Genomic DNA, 26,663 nt, shown 5'->3' with positions numbered 1-26,663 from the left:
GGTATCAATCAGTACCCCCAGACCCCTCTCTGTCTGGCTGCTCTCCAGCCACTCTGACCCCAGCCTGTATCTCTGCATGGGGTTGTTGTGGCCAAAGTGCAGCACCCTGCACTTGGAGCTATTGAATGCCATCCCATTGGACTCTGCCCATCTGTCCAGGCAGTCAAGGTCCTGCTGCAGAGCCCTTCTGCCCTCCAACCCAGCCACATCTGCCCCCAGCTTGGTGTCATCTGCAAACTTGCTGATGACTGACTCGATGCCCTCATCCAGATCATCTATGAAGATGTTAAAGAGGATGGGGCCCAGCACAGATCCCTGAGGGACACCACTAGTGACAGCCGCCAGCTGGATGTGGCACCATTCACCACCACTCTCTGGGTCTGGCCCTCCAGCCAGTTCCTAACCCAGCACAGAGTGTTGCCATCCAAGCCATGGGCTGACAGCTTAGCCAGCAGTTTGCTGTGGGGGACAGTGTCAAAGGCCTTGCTGAAGTCCAGATAGACCACATCCACAGGCCTCCCCACAAACACAGCACTCTATGTAAATATTAAGTATCGTTATTTTCCTTTTCCACTTAATTAAGTTTCTTGCCCTTTCTACCAGCCTTTGTGATTTCAGTTCTCCAACTTTTGCAGCTGAGAGACGTAACTGTGAATTATTCCAAAAGCTGACGTTCCCAAGCAGTGATGCTTCAGCACCACTGACGTGGAGTACCCACGGTTCCCAGGTCCAAAGTACTCCTTGTATCACATCCAACCGCAGGGAGAGTGGCTGCCCCTGGCTCACAACCTCGAGGCCAAGTGACACATTTGTACAGCAGCTCCTCCGTTAGTTCTGCTTGGAACACATCCACAAGACAGAGAGCACAAACAGGCTAAATTCTGGCCAGGTCTTTGTCTTCCCTGCAGATGATGTTCTGAGATGATACATTTGAACCCACTCTTTCCCTGAAAATAATAAAAGCTTTAAATCTTTTCTTACAGAACTAAACAGACTCGCTCCCTGGCACGGCCTGTACTTAACAAGCTATACTTAAAGCCATCTAAATGCTGTCACTGCAGTATCTCACAGCACAAGGAGTAATTCCAGAGGATCAGCCTCCTGCTAATAATCATCCTGTTTTCTCACAGCCAGAAATGGAAGGCTTTATTTACCCTAAGCACTGAGGTGCACCAAACGGTCCCTTCAGCTACCTCCAGAGGTTTCCCTCCAAGCCTGGTCGCTTCGTCACCTCAGGGGCACGCCTGCCTTCACTCAAGCGGGCAGCAAGACCCAGGCTCTGCAGACGTGTCGCTTACTCAGCAACCGCCGAATGCGGGCAGAACAACGTGGCTACAACACGGTGGCCAAAACCGCCGGCCTTCGACCCTTTAGCCAGCGGCGGCGGCAGGCGGGGCGTGCTGCAGCCCAGCTCCGCATGCCCGGCGCGTCCAGTCGCGCCGCGCCGAATGCCCCCGCACCGCCCCGCCTCCGGGCCGCGCTCTGCGCGCTGGCTGCGGCAGGCGCCGTCACCCTCTCTCTCCTGCAGAGCGACAGCAGAGGGGCGGCCGAGGGAGGGGAGGCCGAGGGAGCGGCGGTGGGGACGCGCCCCAGAGCGCGGCACGAGCGGGCCGGAGCGGCGGTGACGAGAGCAGGACGAAGGCTGCGCTCCCGCCTGCTCCCCAGCCCCAGCCACCGCCACCGCCACCTGGCCGCGCCGGGAGCGCGCCCGGGAGCGGCGCAGGCGCACTCGGAGCAGCGGCGCCTCTCGCGAGAGGCGGGGCCGTTGGGCGGGCGGGGCGTGCCCGTGCCCCGTTCGCCGGCTGGGCGCCAGCCTGCCAGGGGCGGTGCCGCCGCGGCCGGGAGCCAATGGGAAGCGGAGAGCCGCGGGCGGTGGCGGGGGCGCGGCGCGGCGGCCGCCACCGCCTCCTGGCGTCTCTGCGGGCGCGAGCGGGGCGGAGCCGCGGGGCGGGCGGGCGCTGGCCTGGCAGTGATGGCGGACGATGGGGATGGCAGACTAAGGACTGAAGGGAGCAGCGACGGCGGCCTAGGGAGCGGGGGCGCGGGGGAGCCGCCGGCCGGTACGGCAGCGGCGGTGGTGGGCGGTGAGATTCTGCTGAACGTGGGGCTGCTGGCGCTGGCGCTGCTGGCGGCCTACCGGCTGTACCTGCTCTGGGGGACGCGGAGCGGGCCGGGGGGCGAGGCTCGGCAGAGCCAGGCCGCCGCTCTGCCGCGGATGAAGCGGCGAGATTTCTCACTGGAGCAGCTGCGCGAGTTCGACGGGGCCCGCAACCCTCGCATCCTCCTGGCTGTCAACGGCAAAGTCTTCGACGTGACCAAAGGCAGCAAGTTCTACGGGCCCGGTGAGACGCCGGGGCGGGAGGGGTCCCTCGGCAGAAGCCGCCGTGCCGGGCGAGGGGCTCTGCACCGCCCCTCGGCTACCCTCCGCTTTTCGGGCGGCGCTGGCGGGAGGCGGGGGCGCTCCCGGGGCAGACGGCAGGGAAGCTGCCGCGGCGGGCGTGCCCCACCGCCGGGGGCTCCGTGCTGACGGTGTCTGGGCCCCACCTCACCTGGGGGGCGGTGGGTTTCGAGGAGGCCTCGCTGCCTTTCAGGGGGCCTCCGCATGTATCTCGAGCCGACAGCCCCGTGCTTGCTCTTCGCAGCCGTGATGGGGGCGGCGACTGCCCGCGGTACTCGTGTCAGGTGGGAAACGGCCCTTACTAGGGACGCCTGTTAGGGGTCTAACGGTAGTTTTGACCAGTTGATGCAAAACGGGTCTTAATTCTACACAGACATCCCTCACGCATCCATTTTTCCAGGTGTCTAGATCTGGATGTCTCATGTGTAATTCTTTCTTCTTCTTTTCTAGTAGGTTTCCCAAGTGCATCTGAGCAATGAAAGAAAAAATTACAGCTAGTTACTTATTTAGGTCCAAATGCCATGACGAGAACGATTTTTAATCAGGATAGAGACAAGCAGGGATAGCTTGGGGACCGATCTGTTGCTACTATTGAGAAGAGCACAGAAATCGACCTAATCTCTTAAATAATGCAGCTCTTTGGAGCAGATAGGTGTACTTCAAAGGTTTAGAAAAAAATACTTCAAAGGCCACGTTATGTTTCTATATTCACACTGTAGATTGTGAAACTGTAGTGTATTTTCTTCATAATAAACAGTGTTCGTAATAATGAGGTGGATAAACTTAGTAGTGAGCACTGTGTTCACATCTGATGCCAAAGGAAATGAGGGTTATGACTGCTGGTTATTTTCTTCTTTAAACAATGGTGGTTTGGAAAACTTGATCTAATCAAATGATGCAGAAGTTTTCATAGTAGGTATGGCAAGTATTTGTGTATGAGGGGTGGGGGAGTGATAGGGTACTTTTTTTCACCGTCAGGAAACGGTTCAAGTAATTATTGTTACTTTTTACAGTCTTAGCTTACAAAGAGAAAAATACCAGGGTAGGGACAAGCAGTTGTACAGTTGGACTGGGCTCGTGTTTTGTAACTTGTTACCCTCACAGTTTGTGAGAACGTGTCTGCTACTAGTTGCAGAAATTTAAACTGCCATGAGTCTATGAAAATAATTTTGAGATTAGGTAGTGTAAAAAACAATGTTGGAATCTAAGCTACCCTGTTTTGCTTATTGATCAGGAATGCTGAGAAAACAGAGCGTGGCGTGCTGCAGCTTTCATGACACTTAATGAGGCTAGTTCTTTTGTCTCTTTCACTTCAGGGTTTTTTAAACTGAGACCTGTGTGCTGATAGAAAATGCAGGTAATAATATACTACATAAAACATCCATAAAGTGACAGATTGCATCATCAGTTACTCCCTGAAATAATGCTGAACCATAATCTAGACATTCACTTTTAACTCTTTTCTATATCAAACATAAGTGAAATTTTAAGACTCTCCACTGTAGACGTCCCTGCTCACTGCAGGGGGTTGGATTAGGTGACCTTTAAGGTCCCTTCCAGCCCAAGCTATTCTGTGATTCTGTGATATCTTTGGTTCATATTGTCAATCTCTGGGGGTCTATTATTGTGAGGAAGCCAAAGCTTTATGTTCTAGGACATCAGTCTGCTTTTTTGATAACTGGCAGCAGCTGGTTCCCCTAAAGCAGTGCTTCCAGCTTTTCATGGAGAGGGACAAAGGCTCTTTTCCTTGTAGTGAGAGACTGTCTTTTTGTAACAGCACTGACATCATCTTTGTCTATCAGATCTCTGTTACTTGGGACCATGCATATTAGGATGGTGATGCTCAACCTACGCATCATCAGCTGTGTGTTTTGTGCCAAGCATGTTGATTTTTTAATCATGTTAACATTGCTTCCCTGTATGGATTCGCACCAGGGAACGTTTGGTTTTAACTTTGGTGGCTGAAAAGAAAAAAAAGCTAGAAGGTTTGCAAGCCTTAGGAGATCTACAAGAACTTTAAACGCAAAAGTCTTCCACAGCTAGTTGAGACTTTTTCAGAAAGACTTCAGGCAGAGTAAGCAGATGTCCACAGCAGTTCTCTTGGTAATTTTATGTCTCATAGCTAGAGTGCAGCAAAAGTGCAAAGCATACTGTGGCCAAATTTTGTTTAACAGAAGAAACAGTTGAGGGCACAGGGTTTGCTGACACTGCAGAGCCACAGTGTGAGCCTTTTGTACTTTGTTGAGATACTGATGTGAAATAGCATTTCAGCTTTGAAGTCAGCAGAAAGCATGGTCTGAGGACTCACTATCACATCTTAAGTAAGTCTTCACTGGATTAACACTGAATAACGTGGCTGTCTCAGAAGACTTCTGATGTCTTGAAATGAAGTCGTGTTCTTTTTTTTCCCTTCAGTGTAGTTTGGATGCAAAGGTGTTCCTTATTTTTCTGTTTACAGCAGAAGGATGAAAATTAACAGAATTGTAATCTATTCATATTTTTGTCCATTATAATTCCCACCAGCCTTCTGATGTTAGAGGTTCTCCTGTTCACGTTTCTGTGCATTGAATTCTGTTGTACATTAGTCTGTTTCACTGAAGAGCCTTTTAAAGACAGTTAAGGTATTTTAAAAAACTGATAGGCTGATGAAGTCATCCTATCAAGCAGCCTGATTGAAACCTGCAGTTTCTTAAATATTTAATAGAAATGTTTTCAATATTTTTTTTCTTCTCATGTTGTCTTGTTTAAACCTTTCACAGTTTCTATCACTTTTCCTGTTAGTCTGGAGTGTCTAATGCATTTTAGCTAAGAGCAGCTTTTATCACATTTAATGCCTGTGCCTCCAAAAATGGCTTCACTTATACTAAACTCTTAATATAAAGCTTTACTTACTAAGGTCTTCTCCAGAGTGCTGCTTCCTGGGATAGTGCCTTGTCCTGCAGGTATACCCTGTAGCTTTCAGTTGCGTTAAGTACCACCTCTGTTTGTGCCCTGATGAGTAAGTGTCCTAGAATGCTTTGCTTGACGATTAATTAATTGCCTTTTACTTTATCACCCACAGTCTCCAAAAGGAATAAAGTAAACAATTAGTGGCTCACTGTTAAAAATACCATGTAACCAGAATTTCAGAGATGTTTTGGGGTGATTTCCCCAGCTGTAGTCATATCTCAATGACAGGATCTGATGGTGGATACTTTCAGTGAGTGCTGTGTTGGCTTTATAGCCTTATAATGACAGACAGTTTTTACCCTTTCATTTATCACAACATTTAATTTCATGTTTGTCTGTATCGAGACTCTTAGTAGTGTATTAGTCAGTAGCAGGGCATAGTAAGAGTTAAAGTAATGTTAGCAAATCTTAATATTTAGCATTTACATTGGCATGCCAAGATAATTCTATAAACAGGTTTTGATTAACTTACATGTTGTGCAGTTAATGAAAAATACATGTCTTTGAGCATGACAAAGCAAGGTTATATGCAGCCCAGCGTACACAACTGTTCACGTCACTTCTTGGTTCTTAATGTTTTGGGATTAAAAAAGAAAAACCAATTTCCTGATTTTCCTTTGCAGCAGTACCCTGTCACTGTCAGCTCATTTCTCATCTCACTTTTGTCTTTCAAAGCCTCACAAAGACGTCTGCTTTCCCATTTGTCACGAGGAATAAATAGTAGTCATTCTTTCCACAAAAAAATCTATCGTATTTCATTCTTCATGAGGGAAAAAATATTTTTGTTTCATGTTGCTAATCCAGTTAAGACCTGTGATTTCTGTGGTTAAATGCTTTGAAAAATTCCGTAGTAAACGGTTGTCAAACCTTTCCCATCACCTGATGCTGTGAGACTTCCTCTGGAACTGAGGGCAGTAATCTTCCATGTGCCTCTCGAAAAAATGGCAGTGATGCTTTTCAGTCCATCCTTTAAAAGGGTATGGTTGGAGTGAAATGTGACAGGAGGGACATGGTACGTTGTGTCTGGAGAACTGTGATAAAGGTGGCTTTATTCTAAGAACACAGCAAGCTAAGGGTTTACAGATAAGTACAGAGGGCAAGATGGGAGAAAAATGCTTCCTGTAAGGTGTGTGTCTCTCTGTGTTCCTGAGGTTTGTCAGCTCCCTGGTGTCTGTCTGCTGGAGATGTCTCTCAGCCTGCGACTTAGCCTTTCAAAGAAACAAAGTTTCTGGATAACAAAGCTAAATTCCTGCTAGGAGTAGTAAAACTAAAAAGATGCATTCCTGTGTATTGGGGATGCATATACATTCCCAATATACAGAAGACTGGGGGAGGATCGTTTCCATACTCCCTGATTAAAGGGAGTAGTGCTCTTCCCATTAGGTCGAGGGGATTGTTGTAAGCCCTTAGTCCATGAGCAGGGATGAGTTAAGTGGTTTTGTGCAGGAAGATGCATCACTTTCTCCTCTGCTTCTGCTTTCTGTGTCTTTTAGCTCTCTTTGTGCTTCCCTCCCCCCCCCCCCCTAATAATCTGAATATAACTCTTAAACTTGAGCAACTATGTGTTTGATAGAAGGCCTGTATAAATCTGTAGTTCTGATGTAAAGCATTCAGGTTCCAGTCACTTGAGGTTTGAAGGGCCTGATCAAGCAGCTATGCTCAAAGCAAGATATCTCAGGATGTGATGGTGGCATCATTGTTAATTGTACAGAGATGATTCAGTGCATAGCAGTGTAGTTCGCTCTCGTTTAATCAGCCATCCTGGCTAGCATTGTTTGCTCGACTATTAAATAAAAAGCAGACAGAGCTTTTCTTACTAAAGCAAGGTGTGGAATCTGGGCCCTTTGCAAGTATGGAGTTGTCCTCCAGGAATCTCCTGGCTGCTAAACTGCAGTCCCTCCTGGCAGTGGTTGTTGCATGCCCCTTTAGTTGAAATTTGGGTCACTGATCTTGCACTTCTTTTCAGAGTTAAAAAAAGAAGCAAGCAAAAGAGCGAGGCCCCTCTCTTTCAGGTTTAGACTCCTCTTTCTAAGCACATGCACTTTGTGGATCACTCTTCTAAGGACACTTACTTTCCATGAAATTGTAACTTAAAATTGACCCACATCTTCCTTTTGGTGTAAATTTGGAGCAGTAAAGTTAAAACTATGTCACCTTGAATTCTCAGTGATGTTATTAGAAAGCTTCTGCTTTCAAGCTGCATGACAAAATGGCTTTGTCTAATTTGTAGCTTTTTTCATTCCCTCATAAAAGATGCAACACTGAACAAACATATCAGGATTCAGATGGAAAATTTTGCTTTGATTTTCAGTGGAAAAGGTAGACAAAGTGGTAGAATAGTGCAGCTGTCAATAATTTTGTGGCCTGTCTCCTTCTGTGCCTTTAACTTAAAAGGAGAGATTAATTTTTATTCTTCTCTGTTGTTTAAGAAATACCTGTGAGTCTCTAAACTTCAGACAAAATTGGGTTTTATTTCAGAGCTCACAGATGCAAAGAACATCTGGTATGCTTTGCATACTTGGTGATTGCTTTAAAGTGCTTTTTGTATACTTGAGGAAACCAAAGATCATTTAAAAATGAACCTTGTTAACCTACATGGCCCCTTCAGAGAACTTGTATGGGCCTTGTGAGAATGAATGTGATTATTAGATTACAAATCAGTTCATTAGATATAAAGTCCACTGTGATGCAGTCCTTGTGCTGACAGATGGAGCACTCCAAAGTTCAGTGTGCAGTGTTCACCATTGTTACTAGTCTTGGAGCAATAGTCTGGGATTTCTGCAGTGCTGCTATAGAACTGAAGTGGTCACATAGCCTCTTTGGTAAGCCAAGACTATCTACTCAAACACTGAACAATGGCACTGGTTTTGCAGGGGGAACTATTGGCCAAACTGGTTGAAAGTTGAAACATGCTTTTTCAAGGCGCAGTTCAGTCTGATTTGGTGCAAGTGGCTAGAAGCAGGGCTTCCAAATCAAAACTTCAGCTTGGACAGCTTTGTATGTCAAAGTTTTAAATAGAGTGCCGTAATGTTAAATTTCTTTTTCCTAGCCTGCTGTTGTTTTAGGATATCTGCAGAGAGAAATCTTCATTTGAGAATCAAAGCAGGGCTAGAAGATGCAGAAATCATGAGTGCAGGAGTTGGAAAAGCTATTTTTACTGGCTGTAGAGACTTTAAATTTGCCAGTTCGCAAGCTGCCCAGTTTGTTTGTGAAAAGAGATGAATGTCAGGGTGTCCAATTTGTCAGGCCAGATTTGTAACTGGATTCTGAATGAAAACAAGGCTCTGCAGGTGGTAGGTAGCAAGAATGCACACATGTTGTAGCTTAGAGACAGGTGCACTTCTACACAAGGTAGAGCTGAAAGGTAGAGGACTTTATACAGGGGGAAAAGGCAGTGCATAAATGTGGTGGTATAGGTGGGGAGATATGTAGGCAAATATGTAGTCTTGATAACTGGTCTCAGCACTAAAATAAGCAAAGGCTGTGAACCAAAGTGACTTCATGTGAAAGCAATGATGGGAATAAAAGCTTTCTTCAAGGTACAGAGTTTTCCTTCTTGTAAGGCTGGTAGCTAGGTGCAACCAAGTAACATATGGCAGGCATGTTTTCATGGGTTTTGGCGCTTTCCTGACTTCCCTTTTGTGACTGCCAGATGACAATGGAGTGGGAGGAGAAATTATTTTAAGAAATGTTTGACTTGTAGGTAGCTAATTTGGGGGTATAGCAAAAGAAAATCACCAAAATTTTGTGATAGGGTCTAAAAAAAAATGAGGGTGGTACACATATCAATGCTGACTGCATCTGGTTTTGCAGTGACTTCAGCATGCCTATCCTGTCCTGGTGCAATCAATTATTTGGAACAGGAGCCACTCTAAATGGGTGGGAAGACAAAAGGAAAGGAGGACGGTGGTTAGGGCTTGCAGGGTGAACTGCAGCTGGTCATGCAAGAACTCTGGGAGTATGTCTAGGATTGCATTAACCTCAGAATCAGTTCTTGAAGCATCTGATCTCCCCAGGGCTCTCTGTGCTGGCACCTGCATCATTGCTGGATGCAATGAAAGCTGATAGGCAAAATGCCGCTTTCAGAGTGTTGCACTAATGTGTAGTGGACAGGGGCTTAGACCATAACCCAGGACCCATGTGTTCTGTATTAGTAGAAAATACTGTACTTAACCTCTGTGCAAAAGTACATTTTGAAGTAGGTTGCTTATGCTGGGATCTCTGAACTTCTGCTTTAGCAACTAAGGTAAAGCCAGGCTGGCACTTTCCCTTAAATAATCATACTTCAATATTTGCCTTTCAGTGAAGGATTAAAGAATGGGGCACGTTTCTAACTGACACTCGAAGAGCTGGAATTTGAGATTCTGTCTATGAAGCCCAAAGGCTGCATTTTGCTAGTTAGCATTCTGTTGAGTGCTTGGACATTACTTGATGGTTTGTTTGTGAATACTCCTGTAGTAAACAAGCTGGAACATTAACATTTAAATTGTGTTTCAGGGAAGCCCCTGATAATACAATACATTTGCAGAAATTTTGCATCCATCAATCCTAATGCAAGCTGACATGTTCTAAAAGTATTCATCCTTTCAGCTGCGTTACTGAGATGTTTGGGGCTCCATACTGATAAATATAATGTAACTCTCTTTTTAGCTGGAGTCAAGGTGATGAACCAGGAGGAGGCACATCAGCAGGTGCTGCAGAAGTCCATAAATGCAGGGTGGAAGAGAAGAGGAGCACTGTGCTCCTCTAGCTCTAGTTAGGCAGAATATTGAGACCATGTTATGCACATAGCTAGCAGGGCTTATGGGATATTTATTTTAAACACTGCAGAGCAAGGAAGAACTGGCAACCCAAATACTGTTGGTAGGGAGGTTAAATAGCAATTTATAATTACTCTTAAGGATTTACTGATTGTGTGTAGTTTTTTTGAAGAGCTGGTTAGAGCTCCTGTGTTCTTCATTCAGAATACCAAACACTAGATCACTTGAAGGACAGCTTTTGGAGTGAAGCAATACTTTGTGTTTGCAGAAGCTCTACCTTACGTTGCACATGATGGCTGTGACTACCTCTCACTCTGTTCTGTAGGAGATGACTGAGAGTTTAAAATGGGTAGATGAAATATCTCTGTATAGGACTGATTTCAGTCTCTGGATCCTGCTTTTCAAATAAATAACCAATTCAGGATGCAAGTAGGAAAGACAGAGTTCACAAAACTCTCAACTTCATTTCTCTGGAGTAGCGTAAATGTAGTCCCTGCTCCCAGAGTTGTTTGTGCATGCCATTTCTGAAGCTAAGTATCTGAAAAGACAAGCACAGAGAGGCTGTCAGTAATTTTGGCTGTTGGCAGCCAGATGTGTACAATGCAAGCTTCCATCTGACAGTTCCTTCTTGGATGTGTACTTGTGAGTTTTGCTTTTAAATGGGTTTATTTCCAGAGAGACAAGGGAATTGTCTTTGACACACAAGACAGTCTCTTGTGCGGGGGTTTGACTGCAAGCCACTTACAATGCCAAGCATTCTGGGGTGGAGAGACACCACCAGTTCTGGGGAGGACACAGTTTCTTCTAATCCATACAGTACTCAGGTTCCTTGCCTCAGGAGCTCTTTCTCTGTCTCAACTCTGAAGTCAATGCCCAGCAAGAGCAGGAGCACATAGGTGTGGTGGCTGGAGCAAGTGGCCTGGGAGGAAACCAGCCTCTGTGAATGATTTCCTGTGGCTCGTCCTGATGCAGAAGAGGTCTGAGATGCTGCAGCAGGCAATAGAGGGGGTGAAGGACAGTGTTTTGCCACTTGGTTGTGTTCATTCTTGCCCATGGGTGCTGCCCTTTCTTCAGGCTGACAGCCACTGTCGTCTTCCAAGAGGTAAGCCAGAGAAGGGTTCTGGCCTGTTTATGTTCTAGTAGTGACCACTCTGTAAAATGCCTCGGGCAGTTCCTTGTTGCTTAGTTGTTGCAGTTAGTGCAGAAAATTTTAAAGTGTGTTGTGTTTTATGTTTTCAATTGAGATTAATTATTTGTTTTCAGGTTAAGAAAATCTAGGGTAATAATATGCTTGAGTTCTTTAGATGAATTAAAAGTTGAGCAAGCCAGCTGCTAATCTCATCCTGAAAGCTGCTGGTTTGCAAATCGTAAGAGTTCTCTTGACAATAATATTTATTTGACAGTCATTGCATATTTATGCCATTTTGTATCAGTCAAGAAGCACAAAGTAGTTCCTTTACACTCTTAACCTGAAGATTTGTGCAGTTTGGAGGAGTACAGCATATGAGTATGGCTGCCCAAAATAATGAGGTTATTTCTACAAGTAAGAAGTGTGTCCAAGGAAGGACTGTCAAGTATGTGGAACATTGTGGTGGTTCTAGAAGTGAAGTGTAATTATTAATTAGCCTTCTTATGTTCTATTTGTTGATAAATTTCAGTGGATTTCTAATGAAGATGTCTATACAGCTTGCTTCTATCCATGCCTGACTTGTAAATATTCTGTTGTGCTTAATAGAAGTGCATTTCTTTTGAATTCCAGCCTCCAGAGCCTTTGGAGTTTTCATCAACTGGCTTGCATCAAATGGCAGGGATTTTTCCAGATATCCCTTCAAAGCTATTTTTCTGGTTCTGCTTCTCTCAGCAGACTTTACCTCCTAGTGCTACTTAAGCTTGAATTGCAATGTCCAACAGCCACAGCCTTGAAACTGCTGCTGTTTCCATCACTGCAGAAGTTAAATGTATGGCTTTGGCAGACTTCTAAAGAACTAAGACTGGTCACTCTAAACAGAGGCTTGAAGGTATCAATTTTCTCTTCTTGTTTTCAGAGGGTCCATATGGAATATTTGCTGGCAGAGATGCCTCCAGGGGACTAGCAACTTTCTGTCTAGATAAAGATGCACTCAGAGATGAATATGATGACCTATCGGACTTAAATGCTGTACAGATGGAAAGTGTAAGAGAGTGGGAAATGCAATTTAAAGGTAAATTCTCAAAGCAGAAGCACATCTTTAGCTTGAGAAAATGTATTAATAAAGATGACTGATTTGGGCTTGGGGCAGCTTTTAAAGAGATGTTTGCAGTAACACTAGTAACACAGTGTAATTTTAAGTAAAAACCAGTGGATTCAGGCCTTTTTTCTCTCATAGAGAAGTTTCCACTCTGGTTTACTGTAACTTTTTCAGCCTTTTATTTTTATAAAAGAAAGCTGTTCTCAGCTCTTAGTGCAGAATTTCACTGTTGCACCTCACTGTAGCTTAGCTGATGGAATTCTTGCTTGCCAGCTTGTCGGCTTTGGATGATACAGAATGATGATTAGGACTAAGAGTTGTTTTGGCATAAGGGGTTGAACAAGTTTGACGTGAAGTAATTTCTTGGAAGTATGCCCTGGGGGAGGTGGGGGTCATTTTTCACATTAACTGAAATCAGAACAGGCCCAGGGAATTCACGCTGGTTTTAATAGCAGTGTTTTCACACATTGTGTGATAAAGCTTGCCTGATTACCTGTAGGAGAATTGAAACCAAGTGCTTGGAGTAGAGAAAGTAGAGAGCATCAAGATTTAGGAGGCTGAGCTTGCTGCTAACTGCCATCAGTTAACAGTGATTTGGATTTAGGACCTTAGTGTGCAGGAGGAAAAATAGCTTTGCAGCAGTGCAGGCTAACTAGCAAATGCAGCTCTATTTGATTGTAATGGAATCATAAATCTTTTTCAGATAAATATGACTACGTAGGTAGACTCCTAAAACCAGGGGAAGAGCCGTCAGAATACACAGATGAGGAAGATACCAAGGATCACACTAAACAGGAATGAACTTTGTAAACAACCAAAGTCAGGGGCCTTCGGAACTGCAACCTCTTATTCCCCATCACAGAATGTCCTGCATCTTTGGGTACAGTTCATCTACTGCGAAAAACATTCAACAGTTTTGTACAAGGAAAATAATATACTCACAAAGGAAGATTTGAATACTAAACATTATTTGTGCTGCCCAACCTTTTGTTGCAGTTTATTTGTAATGTCTGGTTAGGCTTTGTTAGCGAAGAGGGGCCAGGATTTAAAGGCAAAAATGCTATTCCTTTTTATCAGCAAGCTGAAGCCTTCAAACAGTCTATAGTACAAGCTCTCTAAAAGATGTGAGTCTTCAAGCTCAGCGGGAAGGTTTGAATTTTGTTTCGTGTGTGTCTCCTCCTTCATCATTAAAGAAAGATGTCTACATCGGTACCAGTGGGTTAGACTACTGAGACTGGTGTTAAAATGTGAATTTCCAATTCTGTTTTGTGTGTGGGCGTTAGTAGCCCTGGCAGAATACTTCAGTTCTCTACGAGAAGTCCATGTAGATTAGGACGGAGGTAAAATTCATCCTTTCTCTGAAGGATTGGGTAAAACTCTTTCTCTGCAACAACTGTTATCTGAAGCCTGCCTCTCCACGCTTTTCCCATCCTTTAAATCCAGTCAAATATTAATTGTGCCTTATTTCGCTTACATAGACTTGAATTGTTTTAAGGGACAGCCCCCAAATTCTGGTTTCATAGTCACTACAAGCAGCATTGAGACTGAAGTTAGAATGTTCTGCTGACTGGAAAGCCTTGATGTCATTCTGTGTATAGAACGTAAAAGAGGAATACTCAGTGTTACTGCCATATGTTAATACTACATATACTTCAGTTAGCATCGTGATGGCCAAACGCATACTCCTGTGCTTCTTTTTAAGTAATTACAAACACACACAAAAAGTCACCCTTCCTTCTCTTCCAGAAGCTGCCTAACTTTAGGGAGCACAGCCTTCACCCCCTTGTAGAGCGAAGGGGCGAGTGTGTGTGTCTGTGTGTGCGTTTGTCTGAGTGCAAGACTGGGGAGGGATCGTTTCTGCAGCCACTGTAAATATGAGTTACCATTTTAATAAAGCATGTACAATACCATTCCTGCTGTCAGACTGTATGTAGAAGCTGGGAAGCACAGCTGGAATAGGATGGAACACCACAGCAGCAGCAGAAAGCTGGGATATGAAGCATCCACCCCTATTAACACCTTGCCCTTCTCTTCACGGTGCTACTTCTCCTCTGAAGTCCCAGCTTTTGAAGAACCTTCAGGACTTACTGAGGTAAGCTGTGCCAGTGCATTTACGGTGGGGAGAAAAGTGATGTAAATAAAGCAGCAGCCCTTCAGGAAATCCTGCAATGTATGTCTTGTGGCACTGTTAGGAGAGCACTGTGGATCTCCACGTGGTATCACTCAACAGACTGTAGAACTCTCAACTCTGTAGTGGTGACACTATTAAATTCATGACTTGCAGCTTTACAGCTTACATTTGTACCTCTGTTCGCAGATTTCACCTGTGACAGGTCTGCAGTAGCAGATTTATATAGCTACATCCTATGGAACTGTAAACTGTGAAATTCCAGAGACGACTTCCTTTTTACTAGTCTGACTGAAAGAGATTTATATTGATGCAAGTGAAACAAATAAACAGAAATCCTCCCTCTACTGAATCCTGTGTAACTCACGTGTCTTAGAAGGCAGGTTGAACTCTTCCTTGAATGTTCGTGCTGGGAATAGCTGACTTACAAAAAGTAAGGGAACTGGAGCCACTTCTCTGCAGGACTGAGGTGACCCTTGCAGGTTCTCATACAGGCCGAACAATCCTGTCAGCCTGACGGCCATTCAGCTGCTGGCTCATCCAGCATGTTTCTGCACTGGTCACATTTGCTGAGCTGTGGTGCAGTGTCAAGCGCTGAAGTCGGAGGTTAGCATTGTAAGGGTCTGCTCATCATCTAGCGCTGCTGAAATGCTGGGCATGCTACTGTAACCAATCACAAAAATAGGTCTGAGATGCAACCATGGAAGCTACTAAGGGATAAACAAAAGCTTTCTTGAAGAGGACACCAGCCAAGAGTCCTTCAGCACTTGTTCTCTATCTGGATGCTTCACTAGGGATCTTTTTTTACACCACACTTCCTTTACAGCCTTTCACTTTTGTACCAGCTGTTGCACCGCATCCTGGCGCCCAGACACGTACAGATATGGAGCAGAAAAAGGTGGCTTAGCTACACCACGGGATAACCAGGTGATTTTTTTTCAGTAGCTGTACAACACACATTACAGCTCCTACTGCACAAAGCCACGGCTAATTCCTAACACTTGGGAGTTACTCTGCTACCACTGGTGCAGCACCTGGCAAAGCCATAGCCTTAGTGTTAGGCCACGCTTGAATCAGCTTTAGGCAGGAAATTCAGTGGGAAAAAAGAAAGGTAGTTATGCATTGGCCATGACTTTCAAACCCAGGAGTTGCTTTCCCTTGCTGCAAGAAACACAGCACTGCTTAATCACAGTGGAGTTACAGAAAATTCCAGTGTTGAATTGTCTTCAAAGAACAACACTCAAATATTTATGATCTAGGGTTGGCTGAAGAGCACAATGGGTGAAGGTCAAGTTTTGCTTTGAAGCCACTTAATGGCAACTGTGAAGAACACAAAACAGGCACTCCAGAGTAGCAGCATGGTGCTTAGACTTAATGCTGTATTTTGATGCTCACTGGATCCATCCATCCTACCATTTTATCATTAGTAGTTTTAAGCTGACAACCTGAAAAAAGAAGTGCTTTAGAGCACACTGCGTCTTCCATTGTTATAAAAACGTTGACACAAAGAATAATTGAGCCTGACAGAGCCATCAAAACTTCCATGCAATTAATGAAAATTTTGGAGGCATTCATCTTTGTCAAGTTTGTGTCAATCACTTGGTCAAAATTCATTATTAACCAAACTGACAGGCAAGTTGATTTTGACATCATGTTACAGCTTGTTTAGGCTCCCTTCATGTCCCTTATGTTGCTTTTCTTATTATCTGTAGAAACAAAATACTCCCCCAGTTAAATATAGGACTTGTTTGCCTAGAGGCACTTAGTGTTAAATTCCTGAGTAGTTGTTTTGACACTTATTTGTGCACCACATCCCCAACAAGTTTTACTATGGAAGGAAATTACTTGTAAACCTTGATTTTAAAGAGAAAGAAAATTCAAAACATAGCTTATTGTGACTTGAGCTGAATATTGTTTTTCCACTGAGGGCTCCAGAATTACCATTCCACTTGCTTGTAACTTGTATGTTTTTACTGAGTTAGACCCTACTTTTCCTTGTCGAAGGTCTTCATTTTCTATCCTTCAGTCAGACACAGCATGTCAAAGCAGTCTGGCACTTCTGCTTCTGATCTTGTTTCACTTGAAGAATCATAGGCTTAAGCTATTTTCCAACTTTCTTGCTATTCTGCAAAATCATTTGACTAAACTATCTCCTTTGGACAGGTCAAGGAACAGTTAAACCTTGTGCTCAGTTTGAGTATTTGGTAATTGTATTCTCTACCATGAAAAGCTGGTGGGCTTTTATTTCCTCCAGGAAATAAATGCACTGTTGTGTAGAATAGCACAAAATAGTGAGGAGTACCTTGCACGTCAAATACAGTGGTCTTCTGGCTCTGCTTTCTTAGGACAAAGAAGTGTGTTTTTTCACGAACTCAGCTAGTACCCAGCACCACAGCACTGCTGAAGTTCATTTGTGGGGCTCAGAGAGCATTTATGGCCTCCCAGTCTTTTTGCAGTCCTGGTCCTCTCCCATTTTAGTGTTGCAGGCTTTGGGGTGAAACCTTGTCATGGCTGTCAGCTGACTGCTCTTTCAGGCATGAATGGAATGATGCAATTGCAGCTGTACATTCAACTACTTACTCCTTCTCTGCTTAACGAGTAATAATGTAACTCTGGCCTTGAAGGTTTATTTGGCTCCTATATTTAAGTAAGTTTGAGTGTTACTGGCAAATTCTGCTGCTGGCTTCTAATTGATGGTTGAAGGTGAACATTTACAGATGAGATTTTAAACTTGCTTTAGATAGAAGATGTGGATCAAAGCTAGCACAAGTGTAGATTGTTCAACAAAAGCCTAAAGCAAGCTGAAGTGCTCCTTCTCCTTTATCTTTGTTGTGGTAGGCCTGCTAGGCCAAAAATGGGCATATCCATGTCCTGGGCTTGCCCAGGCATAGTTTTCTGCTCTCCCCGCTTCTGCTATGGGGAGAAGCAGCCATGGGAAAGAGGACAAAGAACCTGGGGCCACTGAGGTTAAGGACTTGGGCTTGTCCAGACATGTTTCCCTGCTCCCCCTCCTCCTGTGCTGGGGGAAGCAACTGCAGGAAAGGAAAACAAAAGCCCAGGCTTCACCTAATATGGTCAAGCTTGGAAAAGTGCCATTCTGATTGGCTAATCTATGTCCAAAGGCCCACTAGCCTTGGGACGTATTGATAAAAAGGGATGAACAGGTAGCATGGTGTACACTGCTGCCTCACTTCATCCTGAACTGCTCAGAACTCCACTGCCTCGAGTTTACCAGGAACAGGCTCTAAATGCCTGCACAGCCACCGTGACACTGTGCCAAGACTGTGCACTGCATTGCATCCTGCCTGCCCATCTGCAAGGCTTCTGCTGAATCAAGAGGAACCAGGTCAGAGCCTATGCTACAGACTGCCAGCTTCCTGAGTAAAGAGCCTGGGAAAACTCCAAAGCCTCTACCGGCTTTGAGACCACTGACAGCAATCCCTCCATGTGCTTTGGGTCCTGCCTGATACTATTTTGTGAGTAAATACTTAAAGCCTCTTGTACTTCACTAATTGCCTTCTGCCATAAGCAGAAAGGGGCTTCCTCTGTCCATCTAATGGATAAGCTGTATAATTAACTGCAAGGGTATAGTTAACTGGAAGAATCTTCTCTTGCAGTATAATGTTTGCCTTTGCCACTTTAAGAAGTAAGTGCTCTAGTTTTGCCTGTTCCCTGTGTGTATAAATTTTCAAACTCTGCATTTTGAACCTTTTGAGTAAGTTTTCTGGTGAGATTTAATGTTAATAAACAGTTTTCACAGTTATTAACAATCTTCACCTGGGTATCAAAATTAATACAGATTATGCAAAATTAATCATTAGTCACAATCTTGGAGCATTTCTGTGGGTTTGTATTTCCCCTGTACCAGATGGCAGCACCTTCCATGTGTCTCAGAGAGGTTTCATCTAGCACTGGTTATTGCAAAATTCATGAACAAATCTAATTGTCCATGTTTTGGTTACAAAGCTAAAGGGCAGAAAAGAAAGCTTTTGAAATTACCAACACAGCCTAGCATAGCTGTGGGATCTGTCAGTAAAAGGACAGCAGCTAACACTTACTCTCTCTCCTCCTCCACTGGAGCCATGTAGCAGTGTAGCTTGTCACCTCCATACTGCAGCAGTGCTGAAGCAAAGCCTGCAGGGTAGAGGCTGCCATGAATAGTAGCTGGTTGCTGCTCATTCTAATGAGTGGTCTCCCACAGAAATTCAAATCCTTGCTGAACTCCAGGAGGATCAGTCATGCAGACAGGCTACTGCTGCTCATTACAGAGGAACATGATCTGGTCTCCATCAGTAACAGGAGCCAGCTTGAGTCCTCTCTTCCTTTTTAAAAAGCTTTTACAATCCAGTATTTGAGCATGACTAAAAGAGAAACTTACTGAGGTTAAGCAGGATAGGTTTTTTGAATACTTGGACAGTTGGTTCTCCACAGGAAAAAAAAACACAAATAAAATTTTCAGACAAGGAAAGACCCTTGCTAGGCTAGCAACACACTATTCTTAGAATACAAACACTCTAAGACAGACATGGGCCAAAAAGACATTGGAAAGGGTACTGATGTGTACAAATGCGTGTTCAAAGACAAATACAAAACTCTGCAACTGGAATGCCACTTACTGAAAGGTGGTTAACCACTTGGAACCATACAGAGAAACAAGCTGCTTAGCCAGCAAAGTCTTTGGGGTTTATTCTAAAATTCGGTGGTCTCAGCTCACTCTGCACACAGCAATAATGCAAGTTGTGACTTTTTCCATGTACCTGTAAGGAGACAGACACAAGGCTGTGGCAAGTGAAAGGAGGCATTCCTGAAAAGCAGCCAGAGATGTGTACAGGCTTTGGGAGAGTTTGTACACCTAAGTAAAGGGGTACTGCTTAAGCAACTAGCCCTAGAGAGTCCCACAGAATAGAGTTCAGGTCAAGTATTCACTCTGCTTTCAGGTATATTCATCCTTCATCTGTGATACTTTTCTTCAACAAATATCCAGTTATATGAAAAAAAAATAACACAAAAAAACCCAGCACTGAACAAAAATTACATTGACCTTGAAAATGAGCTCACATTTTCAGAACCACTTGAGCCTTTAGTGGGCTGGATTTCCTCAACACTGTAGTGCAGCAGAGGCCACTGAAATCCACATGCAAATTTACAGCCTTACACTCTTGTTTTTCTTCATACTTGTTGTTTTTTCTTCATACTTTGGGGAAAACAAAAGAGTTGATATACACCACTTGGTTTTTGTTATTGTTGTTTTTATAAAATTTTCAAGATATGACAAAATTACACACACTAAAAGCTCCATCTGCACATTCCGCAATGAAAAAGTGAAATATCTTAAATCTATTACTTGTATATACAATTTCAATCCAAATTTACATTCGCATCGTTTTCTTGGATAGCAAAAAGGCATGGATCAAACACAGGATTGAGATGTGTCACTTTCAGCATATTGATAGGACATGACTTAACACATTGGTACATGTTTATTTAACCTCATTTAAAACAGGCCACTTGTAAAAATGCTCCACTTTGCATTGAAATTGTATTCACCGTTGGGAAGGCCACCACTAACAGTCTGCTTTACACTGCTAACGTTCACTGCTTGTCTGACTCATTCAAGAGCCAATGGCTGAAAAATTAATGGAGCTGTTAGAACCTCAGAGATCTGATATGAGTTTAAAACCCCATAGGTGGCTGTGCAGTTAGGACACCTTCATGGATTAAGGCATTTGTGCTAGATGTCACTTTTAAACTCAAAAAGTTAACTGAAGTCTTTTCTGCAGTTAAGTAACCAAGAGCTGAAATTCTTCTAATCTACCCTTGGAAGAGATAAAATTACCTACTGGGTTTTTCTGGAGTCTTTAAAAGCAAAGCAATGAAGTTAATAAGAAATTGCAGGATATAAATATCCTCATGTTCCAGCTACAGAAACAGATTTGTATTTGAATAACTTAACATTTAGTGAAATTGTATTTAGACCTGTTTGAAATTACTCAGGCTTAGCTAGCACAAATTAAGCAGAACTTCATTCAGATATTGCAAAATAAAGGAGGAAAAAAAAGATAAAAATTTACAGGGAATACTTTGTCTCCCTCCAAACTCATTTTTATTACCTGAAATACCGAGAAAAATAATTAATTGTAAAAAGTTAAGCCTCTCCTGTTTGACTGCTTCATTTGAATCCTCCAGTGATCATGAAGACACCCCCCAAGCTAAGAATAATTTTAATAGTTCCTTATTTTAAACAACCTGCACAAATGGTGGTAATTTAAGACACTGGAAATCAACATATCCATTTTTCTTTGCATTTTCCCATCGCTGGAGTTATTAAGTATCAGTACTGAAGCATCTGCAAAACTATCCCAGTTATGTCCACTCAGACTCTGTACTTAATAAAATACTAACTATGGAGACCCTGAAAAATAGAGAAATTATATTTTTAAATAGAATGCAGCACTGCAGTTTCATCTACAGCTGCACATTCCCGAGTGTGCTTTTGCACAATCCCATACATCTGAATAGTTACGATTCAAAAGCAAAGCAACCATATGGATCCTTCCTTTACATTTAAAATCCACTATATAACATAAACTTCTTTGCTTTGGTAAAATACAAATAATGGGCAAACCTGGGCAGAGAAAGCACAGTAATTACCATGGAATATCATACCTTTTTCTTAAGAAATACCAGCTGAAATGTAAGGCATCCCCCAAAGTACTTTTTGCATATGCAAGGAATGCAGTTCTTTGTAAACAGAAGCTTGAGGAAAGCAATACTGAAGCCAAAGAATCTTCCCTAGGATCCTTTCGATGATCCCAAAAACCAAGAGCAACTCTCCTAGGGTGTGTGTTTTGGAACTACATCCTGTGAAAAAGACCATCCAATCTTTTGTCCTCCCATACACTTTTAATCATGTACTAAATCCGCTTGCCTTGAAGTTTTCCGTATCACAAAAGAGCTGCAAGAGTTGATCTTCAAGGGCACAAGCTCTTCTGAAGCCTATTTTTCTGGTAAATCACTTTCTATAGACTTCCTGGCAGCACTGCAGTGGCCTGTGGATGCTTGCACAGTATTCCCACTGCCAGCATTTCCCAGTGCCTGGGGTTGACAGGCAGCCATGGGTCTAGTAGCAAGAAGTGGTTTAGAAGAATTCAACTGGTGTCTGCGATGACCCAAATCCTCGCCTGCTGTGGCAACCAGTCTCTTTCTGCCAGATTCTTCACTAATGGGAGGCTGAAAATAAACATTGGCAACCTGTTAGATCTTTTTCTGTCAGGCCAGCTGCGTGCCTTTTTCCATCCTCAAAGGATCACACACAAGTGTGTTCCACAACTAGGCCCTCAGTTAGGCCTAGTATTCTTAGTTTCTCACAACTCCCTGGTGATACTCTGAAGCTTTCCTGGTTGCTCAGCTCTAAGTGCCATTTCATGATGCATTAAGGACTTCCAGCAGTCTTTTGAATTCCTGTTGCCCAAACGTTTGCAACAGCTCCTAGAAAAAGCAGGATTTTGGAGGATAGTGCTAACATGGTGCACCATAACTCAGTGATGCGAGAGCCCAGCAGAACTGTGCTCCAGAATCACAGCTTGAGTTCAGCATCCCAAAATGAATTCTAAAAGCTACAGCTGGATAAGTTTAGACTAGGTATTAGAAGCTGTGGGTTTGTTTTCACAGAACGAGTTTTCAGGTATTGGAATGGGCTGCCCAAGGAGGTGGTGGAGTCACCAACCCTGGATGTGTTTATAAGTTGTCTGGATGTGGTGCTTGGGGACATGGCTTAGGGTGCACCTTGTAGAGTAGGGGTATTGGTTGGACTTGGTGATCCTGAGGGGCTTTGCCAATCTGAATGTTTCTGTGATCCTGTGATGCATTGAATTTGGCATATATAAGTCTGTCACAGTTCATTAAAAAATGCCAGTTGGCATTAATCCATTTGCTAAATTCTTCAACAGTCTGAAATCTTACAAGATGACAGAGAAGCCATTTTTTGCTGCTTGTTCCATCACACCATGAAAATGGCTCAGTGCTTTTTGTATTGAGCCACCACATCTCAGTACCATACTCTGGTTCAAAGACTGTCTAGAAGAAAACCTTCATTTTTCATTGGAATTGGATTTTTTTTCCATCATGCTTTTCCTAGTCAAAGACAAGATGTGTTAAGCTGCCTTCGTGTGAAATTAAGTGCTGTCCTCAGTTTACCTTTCAGTAGAAATGTGTACAACAAATATTTACTTAAAATAGGTATTGAAACTTACATCCACTCTGAAGTCCTCCAGCCTCTTAAATTTACTAAGGTATTCTTGCAGTTTGGGGTCAATGGCTGGAGTCTTGTGCTGAGAGTACTTTAGATAAGCCCAAAATTTTTCCAGTCCATATAGCTGACCTAATAATGGAAAAAACATAAATGGTACCAATTACCAAGGCCAGAATGGATCAAAACCTTCATTATTCACTTTAAGACAAAAGAACATGAAGAAAAACTGCTCTTGGGTTAAGTCAGCGCCAAGGAATTTAAATGACCTCCCAAACTCACATAACCCCAGTGTGTGGCCTATGATAGTTACCAGCTTCATAGTCCTTCTTTGTTTCTTCTTGGAAATCCTTGAATATTTCTTGCCTGAATTTCTTTTCTAGGCCATAGCTGTAAAATCTAAACAGGCATTCCAATCCATACCTGTAACAGAACAGACAGGTATGAAATTCCTACCTGTTCCTCAGGAGGATGCAAGCTTTCAGTCTCTCTGCAGTTCAGTAAATGGCTTTGTCCCAGTTTACCCTTCTCATAACAAAGGCTTCCTTTCCACACCAACTTTTATTGACCTATTTTTCTGAAACACCTTTACATGTAATCAAAACTGACTTAGGAGAATCAAGTTTGTCCCATGGTTTCAACTCACCAACTATAGACACCGCACACACAAAAAGAGGACAACTGCTTTCACTTTCAGCATAAATCTGGCCATACTGGGTCAGGCCAAGTCACCACCAGGGCAAAACTCACTGCCTAGGGCAGGACTCTGCTCTTTCAGCTCTGCACATCCCAGCTCACACACTCTCGCTTTGGCTGTCACACCATCACTACAGCTACTGTGAGCCTCCAGATAGCTGGGACCTCCTGTTCTGCATTCATGTGCAGCCACATTAGTCCACTTAAGAGCATTCTGAAGTTTCTCCTGGCAAGTATATACTGGGGTAATTGCAGAGCATCAAGAAACCTCAGAGCAGAGACCTTTGTGCCCTCTCAGAGACCTCTCTGTCTGCAGTCTCGGACATCATATCCAAACTTCAGTATTTCCATAGCCTTCTCATAGCTAAGAGAGATAGAAGTGGAGGGAAGCGGGTCCAAGGAAGAAAACAGCAAAGACCTGAAGGGGTGGTGGCAATCACCCTTGTGGTCATTTTTCTGGGTTTTCTGTAAGCTGAGAAGCAGTTTGAATGATCTGAACAAGTTAAGAATGTCTTCTCCTTTGGGAGGAAGAATCTTATGAGTGCTACTAAATCCAGAGCTGACTCATCACTGTCAAGAACTCACAGGATTTGCAGAATTTTGGACTAATTACAAGTCAGGAGATGGGGCACGTTTAGCCATTTATCTGCAAATCACAAGTATATAAACTGAATTCGGGCATTGAGAATAGCAGCCTGTGTAAGTTATTTTAAGATTTACAAGTAGTCAAAGCCACTTCAGATATACATCAACTTCACAGTCACTAAAACAAACGGTAAGAGCTCAGCAGTGTTAACTTTCAGGAAGAAACCAAATACCTGTAGTGTTCTTTTGCATCTTCTAGAGCAAGTTGTTTGAATTCTTCATACATTTTCTTATTAAAATGATCTCTCAGGAAAAAGGACCAGAAACGAAAAAGAGTGTTCATTTCTTGGGACTGGCCAATTCCCAACCGTTTCCTCTCTGGAATTAAAAAGAAAGTCTGACAAACCCTATCTCCAGTTTTTCACCAGGGTACTTTCAAGTGCCTTTCCATTAGTAATACACACACAAGACATTCCAGCAAGTTTACCATTTGAGGACAGTTCTTTTGTCAGAGAATGTAAAGTTCACTAGAAAGTAGAGTTCATAGAATACAAGCATCAAATAAAATGTTTCCTTTCCCAAGACAAAATAAGGATTAAAAACTACATGGGGAAACCTGGTATCATAGAACAGTTTAGGTTGGAAAGCACCTCAGGGCAACTACTCCAATCCCCCTGCCATAGGAAGGGATGCTGCTCAACCCAACCTGGCCTTGAATACCTCCAGGGAGGAGATATCCACAACCTCCTTGGGCACCTGATTCCAGAGTCTCACCACCCTAATACTGAAGAACTTCTCAAGCTCCAGTCTAAATCTTCCTCAGCCTAAAACCATTCCCCTTAGTCCTGTTGCTAGACACCCTTAGGAAAGGTCACTCTCCAGACTTGTTTCAGGTGAAAGGCATCTATAAGGTCTCTCCAGAGTCTTCCATTCAAGCTGAGCCCCAGCTCCCTCAGCCTGTCCTCAGCAGAGGTGCTCAGATGACATCTGTTAAGTTCTACATAACATCTTAGGAAGCTCACTTGGCAGCTTACCCATTAGACACCTCCGGCGGTATTTGTGGTACACTTGTTGAGTGAAGCCATTTTCCTTTAACAGTTCGTGAGAAGGATGCTGAAATTTTGGAAGAGAATTTGGGGTACATCCAGAACTTCCTCCTAGTGGAGCTCCTTCTGAAGGTGAAGCATTGGAACTGCTGAAGAAAGAAAAGAACCCAAACCAACATATTTCTGCCTCATCAATGAGGCTTTGCTAGATAATCAGCTGTTAGCCATTCTGACCTTCACAAGACCTGCCAGAATAGTGCAGTCACCTGATGACCACTACAGTGACCACTGTGGTCCCAGTTATTCTCTTGGTTGCACTTCAACAGAAATCAGATTCTGCACTAGTATGTCAAAACCCAGGTAGTTTTGGATGATAGTGAAATACCACTGTCATGCCTGATTTTAAATGACCACCTGAAAGCAAAAAAACACTGAAGCAAACATCAGTAATTGAAGTAATAGTACTGTTCCATGGGTCAGCAAACAACACTAAGTAGATACTTCCAGACAGCTCTAGAATCTGCAGTTTTGTCTTGGTTGATCACTCTTTTCTTGCTACTGCTGTACTTACAAATTGTCTTTTATCACAGCATAATTTTGCATCAACTGTGGGAACCAGGGACATTAATGACACCTCTAACAATAAAGAAAAAAATTACCTCACAGAGGAAGATCTTGGCCTGTGGTCTCTGGAATCCATCACCCAACCAACGTGGCACTCTAAGGGAGGATTTGCACTGTGTCGTGTTTTTCTTTTCCTTGGAATCTAAGAAAGTAAACGGAACATTTATTTCCCTGATTTGATTTTGCCTTCTCTCCTTCTAAAAATCAAGTCCTGAAAATGTGATATTTTGTCTAGCACATTATAAAAAGTTTTAACACTCCAGTTTCATAACCTTGTTATTAGCCTTATGTAAGAAATAAAGTTTCAAAATATATTTAGCCATAACACCTTTTCAGCAAGGACTTCCAAGAAATGTTACAGAATGCTCAGAATCCATTTTGTAGGAAAAAAAAGGAAGGGTTAATATTATAAATATTTTGATGAGCAATAAAAAAGTAGGAGCATTTCATTTTTTGCCTGTTCATTCTTGTTGAATGCACAGAGCTGAGTTCCACAGGCCTTCCTGGGTGTAAAGAAGCATGATGTCTTCTCATTTACCTTGACGTCAATGGATCGTGGTTCTTTAACCACGGGGTAGAACCTGGGTGTTTTGTTGGGATCCTGTAGCCTCGGGGTGCGAGGAGTTCGTGGGGTGACGCCAGGGTGAAGGCAGGGAGAATCTGGAACTGCTGTTGGCAGTGACCGAGCAATTGGTGCTGCTGAAGGTGCTTCAGTGCTGGACAGAGTGCGAGGCAGCTCCTCTGTAAATGTGTAAAGCAGGAAGGATAAAATGTTTTTTCAATAGACTGAGGATTTCAGAGCCTAAGCTTCCCTAACATCTTAAAGGCTGTTTCATTTCAAGTTAATAGATCAGAGGGCTGCAAAACTTCCCGTGTGGACAGGCTGTGAATGTTTGTGTTGTTCAGCCTGAAGAAGGCTCCAGGGAGACCTTAGAGCAGCCTTCCAGTACCTGAAGAGGGGCTACAAAAGAGCCAGGAAGGGACTTTTTACAAGGGCTTGT

General features: G+C 43.4%; 2 protein-coding genes across 10 annotated transcripts in view; one reads left to right on the top strand and one right to left on the bottom strand.

The window, feature by feature from the left end:
• Positions 1-1,935: 1,935 nt before the first annotated feature.
• On the top strand, positions 1,936-14,815 carry PGRMC2 (progesterone receptor membrane component 2). Its single transcript, XM_064149982.1, has 3 exons — positions 1,936-2,342; positions 12,153-12,308; positions 13,039-14,815. The coding sequence occupies exons 1-3, from the start codon at positions 1,973-1,975 to the stop codon at positions 13,134-13,136; spliced, it is 624 nt and encodes a 207-aa protein (XP_064006052.1). The 5' UTR covers positions 1,936-1,972; the 3' UTR covers positions 13,137-14,815.
• A 4,309-nt stretch (positions 14,816-19,124) lies between these two features.
• Positions 19,125-26,663, bottom strand: part of LARP1B (La ribonucleoprotein 1B) — a 32,804-nt gene continuing 25,265 nt past the window's right edge. For 2 of the 9 annotated variants that reach the window (XM_064149976.1, XM_064149981.1), the window contains 7 exons: positions 26,201-26,403; positions 25,698-25,804; positions 25,027-25,187; positions 24,226-24,370; positions 23,025-23,134; positions 22,716-22,843; positions 19,125-21,693 (listed from right to left, as the gene is read on the bottom strand). In XM_064149976.1, coding sequence (XP_064006046.1) covers positions 21,460-21,693; positions 22,716-22,843; positions 23,025-23,134; positions 24,226-24,370; positions 25,027-25,187; positions 25,698-25,804; positions 26,201-26,403 — 1,088 coding nt within the window. In that variant the 3' untranslated portion in view covers positions 19,125-21,459. The remainder of the gene's footprint in view (positions 21,694-22,715; positions 22,844-23,024; positions 23,135-24,225; positions 24,371-25,026; positions 25,188-25,697; positions 25,805-26,200; positions 26,404-26,663) is intronic. The other 7 variants (XR_010303742.1, XR_010303741.1, XR_010303740.1 and 4 more) reach the window with 7 other exon arrangements.

The sequence above is a fragment of the Pogoniulus pusillus genome, chromosome 10 (assembly GCF_015220805.1).
Source record: "Pogoniulus pusillus isolate bPogPus1 chromosome 10, bPogPus1.pri, whole genome shotgun sequence".
NCBI classification, from domain to species: domain Eukaryota; kingdom Metazoa; phylum Chordata; class Aves; order Piciformes; family Lybiidae; genus Pogoniulus; species Pogoniulus pusillus.
This window is presented reverse-complemented; position numbering and strand designations above follow the sequence as displayed.